This window comes from Gymnoscopelus microlampas, assembly GCF_963454915.1.
Source record: "Gymnoscopelus microlampas genome assembly, chromosome: 12".
Lineage (NCBI taxonomy): Eukaryota > Metazoa > Chordata > Actinopteri > Myctophiformes > Myctophidae > Gymnoscopelus > Gymnoscopelus microlampas.
Window position 1 is genome coordinate 25,755,652 of NC_139949.1, and position 7,923 is coordinate 25,763,574.

At 42.4% G+C, this 7,923-nt stretch overlaps 1 protein-coding gene across 1 annotated transcript; it reads left to right on the plus strand.

Moving 5' to 3' along the window:
* Positions 1–2,980: 2,980 nt before the first annotated feature.
* bhlha9 (basic helix-loop-helix family, member a9) lies at positions 2,981–4,079 on the plus strand. The gene has a single exon (XM_084073845.1). The coding sequence runs from the start codon at positions 3,163–3,165 to the stop codon at positions 4,030–4,032; it is 870 nt and encodes a 289-aa protein (XP_083929971.1). The 5' UTR covers positions 2,981–3,162; the 3' UTR covers positions 4,033–4,079.
* Positions 4,080–7,923: the final 3,844 nt, after the last annotated feature.

The following is a 7,923-nucleotide window of genomic DNA, read 5'->3' on the forward strand; positions in this document are numbered from 1 at the left end:
GCCCAGGTTTCTGAAAGGCATGATTGTGTTGCAGAGATATAATGTCTATAGGCCTCTGAAAATATTTGTACACATTTGTGCAAATTGATGTTCACTGTAGTCATGCATTTAGTGGTTTATTTTTGTGCAAAAGCAAAACTTAGTTTTTGGGAATATCGAGATATTGTGTCAAATAATTAGAATTTCTTTGTAAAACAGAAAAAGTATATTAAATGTATTGAGGAAATTATTAAACCCCTGTTCAATAGCCGTTATTTAAAACCAAAATTCACATCCCTTAATGTTGTTTTTTCCCTTCTTCTTCTTGAAGTTGTACAGTATTTCTCTGTCTAAAAGAAACAGGCATTCATAAGTGCCTTTTGCAGTGATATGGTAATAATCGAGATTATGATTATATGGCTATTAATAGAACTAACACTAACTGACCAAACAGCATCAGTGTACAATTGCTGAGATTAAAAGATAACAATTTAACAATTCCATCAACATTGTGGTGTGACACATAATGGAAAAGCATAGATAACGGGGAGCCCTCCCTTTGACTGCAGGCTTTTTTTATTGAGGTGAGAAAATTCCATGGCAAACACCAAAAACATGCATTAACATACCACTGCAAAGCCAAGGTTAGCGAACCCGGACCTTACTCACTTATTACCCCTAACTACCCCTTTGGAAATATACATCTATAATGCTTGGTACACAGACCTCTAATAATGAACAGGTAACAACCGGTCATTAAGGGGGCTTGAGCAGGAGATTTACAAATCCCAGGTTCAGCGGCATTGGACAGGTTCCCCTTGCTTGAAAATTGTTATTCCATCAAGGGCATGGCAAGGTACGTGATAAAATCTTGTGATTTATTCCCGGCGGCTGATAATTACTGGTGTCTTGTCACCTGTCAAAATGAATGGACAGGGAGAGTCCGAGGCTGTAGTCTTCATGCTCTTTACACCACAGCAGTAAATCTGACATGTTTGTGAAGCCATAAATCAGAGCGTGCGCTATAGGCCCGTTCACTCCTTGGAGCTGGACGACTACATTCTGTTATGGGTTGAACATTTCAAACACATAATCACTTAAAACCTATATACTTTGCTGTACGTTAAATGGCAAGAATCTACAAAGAAGAATCTACAAACTTACAATGTTGTGTTGTGTGATGTGTTGTGAGCTTGTAGATCGTCTATTTTCACCCCAAAAATGTACGATATGCCCAGAATAGGGATTCTAGGGTTCATGTGATTAAAGCCACGTATGGAAATGACTTTGTTTCTGAGGAGGACGATTGAAGGTGTGTTCTTCTGCTAAATATAATGGTTAAAGGCTTGACTTCTAACAATTGTAGGAATGGACAGTGGAACAGTTGAATGCAACAAAGCAAAAAACACTTTTCCCTTTCGAGATAAAAAAAAAAGAATAGACTTTTTATAAGATTTGGTTCCGCTCTTTCACAAGCTGTTAGACTTCAAGCAACCCAAGGCTATGGTTAACTTACTGATTCAAATCTTGCCTCTCAGGTCAATAGTTGGACGAGCTAAAACACTAGGCTGTAATTGGTCTAAATGTTGGCGTCTCACAGACGCAACATAATAAAACAAAGAGGGGAGGAAGGAAGTAATGCTTCTCAACGACCCCCAGTTCACGGTTTGAGGGCCTACCTACCCTTTAGTTACCTGACCCATTGCACTTGGCCAGAAGCTTAGCTAAAGGTGAGATGCAATCACCTTTCACTGTCCACTTCAGTGTCTGACATGTAGACCTCATCCAAAGCTTTCCTATTCCCATCAGATGGTTCATGTAGGCATCTCATTCTAAAACCTTAATATGGAAAATGAATCTGCAAAACCGTCATTTTATAAGTAGATTTTGATTTAGATTCTTTTCCCCAAAACAGTAATTTTACACCAAAAATATATGAGGGTTCGATGACCTAAGCAGCAATTGCAAGTTTTCTTTTTTTTCTTCTTTTTTTCTCTTGCTTTGAAGTCCAGGGCCTGCTCCGCTCTTGTCCTCAGGTGCTGCCCAGGCCTGATTTATGGGGATGGGTTCCAGGGAAGCTACCTTAAATTACATGGCCCTTAAACCAGAGCAGAGAGAGAGAGAGAGAGAGAGAGAGAGAGAGAGAGAGAGAGAGAGAGAGAGAGAATGGCCACTCTGGAGACAGCTAATTGCAAGGACAAATCTAACCCATGGTAGATAAGAAGGTTCCTTTCCCCCTAGACCTGAGAAAAGGGGAAACAAGTGTTAACACCGATCAGGCTGAGCGGATAAATGTTCAATTTGTCATGGATGTCCAGGAGACAAATATTCATAGAACAACCTTTTAGATGATTATGATGAAAACCCTTAACGTTCATGTCAGGTCAAAGTGAGAGAGGAACACAGCACACATTAACAGAGGGCCCAGCAGTAATATTATTTTTGTAGTGAAAGACATTACAACACATAGAACAGGTTAATGCCAGACACATATCTGGCATGGTGGAAAGAACTTTCAGCCACAAAATGCTGCTAATCCTAAATGCTAAATGCTGCTATTAGAAATCGTCAAAGACTCAACTTGTGTATAAAGCATTGTAAGGGTACTGTCAGTTGTCATTCCCAAATAATTAGTACGGTTTTGCTCATGTATTATACAGAGACAAAGTGTTGAAACACTCAACAGATCCTGTAAGGGATGGATGGGAGTGTCAGTGGTGGAGGAGGAGGTGACAGTGCCATGTGCCTGGAGGGCACTCATAAACTTACAGAGAGAGAGAGAGAGAGAGAGAGAGAGAGAGAGAGAGAGAGAGAGAGAGAGAGAGAGAGAGAGAGAGCGTACCATACCATTCCTCACAGGCGATTGCACCATGTGACTACAGGAGCTACAAAAGCAGGCTAACCTGTCTTGAGGAGCTACAAGTAATCACAGGGCATCAGAGAAGTGAGTAAGACGAGGAGACCAGGGCTGTCGGCGCAGCAGCAGATACCGACAGCCCCGCAACTACAGTACCTACAGTAGGGAGTACTGGGAGGGGAGGTCTTGCAGGTATACATTCTGCAAAGTCAACTTTGCAGCCTTGGACAAAAGAGATCGCATTAAGACTACAGCACCTTGTAAGTCAAGAAACTGTACTGTGCTTACCGAGAAGTGTCTACACATCATTTGTACAGCCGTTGACGATGAGCTGCAGCAGTGTGGCGGGATCGGAGTTCTCTGAGGAAGAGCTTGAGCTTGGTGAGCTGAGCCAGGTCAGTGGAGAGGACAGGGACCCGAAGGAGCCCTTCATAGACAGCGAGGGCTCAGTCAGCAGCCCTAGTGAACCGGAGGAAGGACAGACCAAGAAACGCAGTCGACCCGTCCGATCGAAGGCTCGACGAGTGGCTGCCAACGTCCGTGAGAGAAAGCGCATCATGGACTACAATCAGGCATTCAACGCACTACGTATTGCGCTCAACCATGACCTCAGTGGCAAGAGGCTTTCCAAGATCGCTACTCTGCAAAGGGCCATCAACCGCATCTCCGCGCTCTCTGTATTCCTGAGCTCCAACCCCCCCAGTAAGCCATGTAGCCACCGGGAGTGTAACAGGTCCGCTGTGGGTGCAACTGGAATGGGAGCTTCTAGGCTCGAGCAAACCAGGGTGACAGTGCCTCGTCTGGAGCCCCAAGGTTATGTCCCCTGGCACACATCCATCTCTCACCCAATGCAGCCACAGCAAAATCCCCACCTCCAAAGACTGCCCACGGAGCCACATGTATACATGGATAGCATAGGCTCTTCTTGCCCCCCGTCTCCACACTACCCTTGTTATCCCTCTGAGGGACAAATTTACGCCTCGCACGGACACTGCAGCAGCCCCCCTGAACATTCGCCAAGCCCACTTCGATACCCTCAGGTGGGTGAAGGGTTGGGATATCAGCCAGGGATGTGGGGTTCCTGCGCCCAAGGCTACATGGACACTTTTGTGGACACTTCTCCAGCGCTGGGGCTCCCCTGGCAGGTGAGCTATCTACAGGAGCCAGGATACCAGCACAGCCTCCCCCTGCTCTGACACAGCATACAATAGACTCTGCACAACGGACCAGCAAACTGTCCAATGATCTCAGGGAGAAGAATGATTTGAGGTTTTTGTGTTTCCACAATTGCAATGAATCAGTATTATTGTACCACAGTTCTCTCTTCTTCAAGAAGAGATATGCAAATAGCGTTTACCTAAATACAAGTGCAATGGCAAAACTGCTGAATGTTATATGTTTACTGACAATAGTATTTGGGCCTTATTTTTCAAGTTGTATCCAGAATCACCCAAAACATGTTCACCATCTGATTCATATGGCTGACCTCTACAGAGCAAAGTCTTCATAAACTGCAGTGATTCTGTCTAAGTGTAAGTTAGATTCTGGGATTTTCTGGAAAATTGTGGTAAATGTTTATCCTTAGGGAAAATGGGGTCACCCATTGCATTTAATTTTCATTTGATCTTTGTGTTTATCATACTATGTATGTCACTGAGACTGTGATGCCAAACAAGAATTTCAAGGGAATGATCCAGTCAGTATAGAAATTAATGAAAATGTGTGTGGCTGAGCAAAGCCCGCAGGGCTAACTACTAGTAAATAAGAATGCCCAGCCATACTGTACTGTACAAAGTTAACACATGCTAAACAGAATTTCACACAAAAAGCACACTTCTTCCATCAGAAATGTTTATGTCACAATTTATTAAAATTAACATTCAAAAGTCGAGTGCTCAAACTAAGGAAATGTGACAACAATTTGATGGAAACACTGAAAGTCTCCCAGAAAAGTTAATTCATCCTAGACAACTATGGTCCAACCTGAGATAATTTATTTGATTGTTGCATTGCATAGAATTAATGTAAATATAATCTGTATATTGTTATTTTCTGAACTTTCTAATTAAACATCATTATATATTAACACTTACTCTCCTGCTTCTTGGTTTTAACTGTCCTGATTCTTTGGATTTTTACATTGCTTGCATACAACTTAACAAGCATGCATGTGTTTATGCCTGTGGTGTGTGTGTGTGTGTGTGTGTGTGTGTGTGTGTGTGTGTGTGTGTGTGTGTGTGTGTGTGTGTGTGTGTGTGTGTGTGTGTGTGTGTGTGTGTGTGTGTGTGTGTGTGTGTGCATGCATGCTTGTGCGTGTGTTTGATTATAGCCTAAGGTCTGTAGCTTCTATCGTTCAGGGGCCCCAGATGACAGAGGTCCTTCTTTTGGTTGAGAAATGTCCTCACAAGTCCATTCTTGTCATTTTTGAAGAAAAGAAAAGTCAAAGGGTTGTTTACATGCAGCAAAATTAAAATGGGTCCCAACGGGTGGAAACACAAACACTTGTTTTTCCATGTGACGCATATATCAAGAGGGAAGTACAATGAGGTTGAGATGTGATATGAGGTGGTATGAGGTGAACCTCGGTATGGACGTATTTGCTGACTTTCTTGGCTACTTCGATTTGTGTTTTGAGATTCAAGCGCAAAGTGCTGTCTGTGTACCTTTTTGAATGATTGCATCGCTATTAGGTCAACTGGCATTTGCACGGATCAGGAAAAGTAAATTCTAACCACAACCTCCTCCTCCTCCCACCACTATCTAAATCGGCTCCTGTACCCAACAACAGCTTTCCCTCCCCTGCCGAGCACTATGTCATGGAAACAGCGTTAATATTAGACTATAGGACAGAGCTCACAGACAGATTTATGTGGGCTCAGGAAGGAAGCCCATGCCCCGTCATCATGGTGAAATCCCCTGTCGGGGCTGCACTGGCCCGCAGGTGCATTGCTGTGTGTGTGTGTGTGTGTGTGTGTGTGTGTGTGTGTGTGTGTGTGTGTGTGTGTGTGTGTGTGTGTGTGTGTGTGTGCCCCCCCCCCTTTCTTTTTTAACATCCTGGACGTCTCCCAACATGGGCCTTGCAACGCTGCTGAAAAGCCTGGGGAAAGCTACTGCAGGCAACATGGTCTAAATAAATGGTGTGCTACCACAACAATTAACGGGCAGGAAGGAAAGCGAATGTGTACCAAAAAAAAGAAAGAAAAGATGAATAGAGGGGAGGGAAATTAAGGATATGGGAGGATACAGATAGGTACAGGTGACTGTAACTTCAGCCCATCGTTCAGCTCCCTCACAGACGTGAATCACTGGAAAACCTTGACTCACCACTCATAGATGAGTGTGACTGACTGTGACGGCATGTCTCTCTCCCCGCCCTCTGTGGCATAAAGCCAGGCCTACTCTGGCTCCAGCTCCAGCTTATCTTGCTTGCATGGGTTATCCAAACCCATCGCAGCGAAAGTAAGTTTGCCTGTATGATACAATTCTTATTTCTTATACCGCTGCTCCCTAACGTACGTTTTTTTGTTATAGGTCAGTCATTCATTTTGCCTCAGAAAAGCGTTACATTTGTATTCTGATTTTTCTTTTAAACTATGAGCTCCTTTGCCAGTCAGGTCTGTTTGTCTGTCTGTCTGTCTGTCTGTCTGTCTGTCTACAAAATAACACATTTTTATTTTACTTTATTTTTTCACTTTTATGTGCTACAGTAGCTACAATCTTGAAATGGACCGGATCCTACAAATGTTGCATAATCATTTCATATTATTCATTTTATATTTCAGAAATGTAGATAATGAAAGTAATGATTAGGGACATAAATCTTAAAACTCTTTGAATAATGTCAGAATGTATTAATTTCGCTCATTCAAAAGGTTGTTTTTTTAGATTGATTTTATAAGTCTTTGAGGAGAAATTTGACTTGCACCCTCAAGAGTTGTCAGATCAGGCTTCCTACATTATACAACACATAGGCGCGCGCACACCTTATCTACACCATGAAGACTTATGCTGTACCTGATCTACAACAATCCTAATTACAATAATTGATTGCCTGTACTTTATAAAATAAAATAAAGCATCACACAAGTTGCTGATAATAACCCTTGAGTATTCCAGCCAAGCCATAGTCTATTTATACAACTGTATAGTATATGCTGTTAACCACTTACACCTATATACTTAGTTGAATGGGGTCCCCCAGGGCTTTATACTTGGTCCACTCGCTTTGAGGTTGTAGTTTGGCTATTTTCGCTGAATGTTTGCCCCAGAATACGGATGTGGTCACTGTGTGGAGTGTTGTGGAGTAGAGTGACTCACATAAAGGTTTGCCTCACTTTTCTGTCGTGTAAAGCTGTCAGTGATGAATTGTTGTCGGTCTGTTCCGCCTCCTTGAAATGCTTTGCTGCCAAGTTGTTGCAAAAGAAAACAAGTAAATATGTGCGAGAAATAATGCCAAGACACTACGGTGTATTTAGTATTATGTGTAATATACAGTATATTGAAAGGGTACCCCGAAACAGTCAAGACATACAAACACGCACGCACGCACGCACGCACGCACGCACGCACGCACGCACGCACACACACACACACACACACACACACACACACACACACACACACACACACACACACACACACACACAAGCACGTCACACACACAACCACAGACAGTAATGCAGACACTTACTATGGCACAATGACATCATAGTCAAGTCAAGATGCCAAAGGATGACGATCTGACACACTTGATTTGTTCCCACGACATGTACAAACAAACTGATTATACATGTATCATTGCTGACTTTCTCAGGTGCACGCACTACGCACATTGTAAAACAGCAATAAATCAAATTAACTCTCAAGTCAAGTAGTAAACGTAAGGTCTCTTAAAACGATATAGCACTAAATAGATCAACAGCCGTGACGTGACTGTCTGCACCCATCGTTTTGTCTGTCTCTTTGTCCTATTACAGTATATTATGCATACTGTATATCCGTCTGTCTGTCCTATATACAGTATATATATATATATATATATATATATATATATATATATATATATATATATATATATATATATATAT

What these genes read in the sequence shown, in the direction of transcription:
- bhlha9 (XM_084073845.1), top strand. Translation starts at nt 3,163, where the DNA reads ATGAGCTGCAGCAGTGTGGCGGGATCGGAGTTCTCTGAGGAAGAGCTT.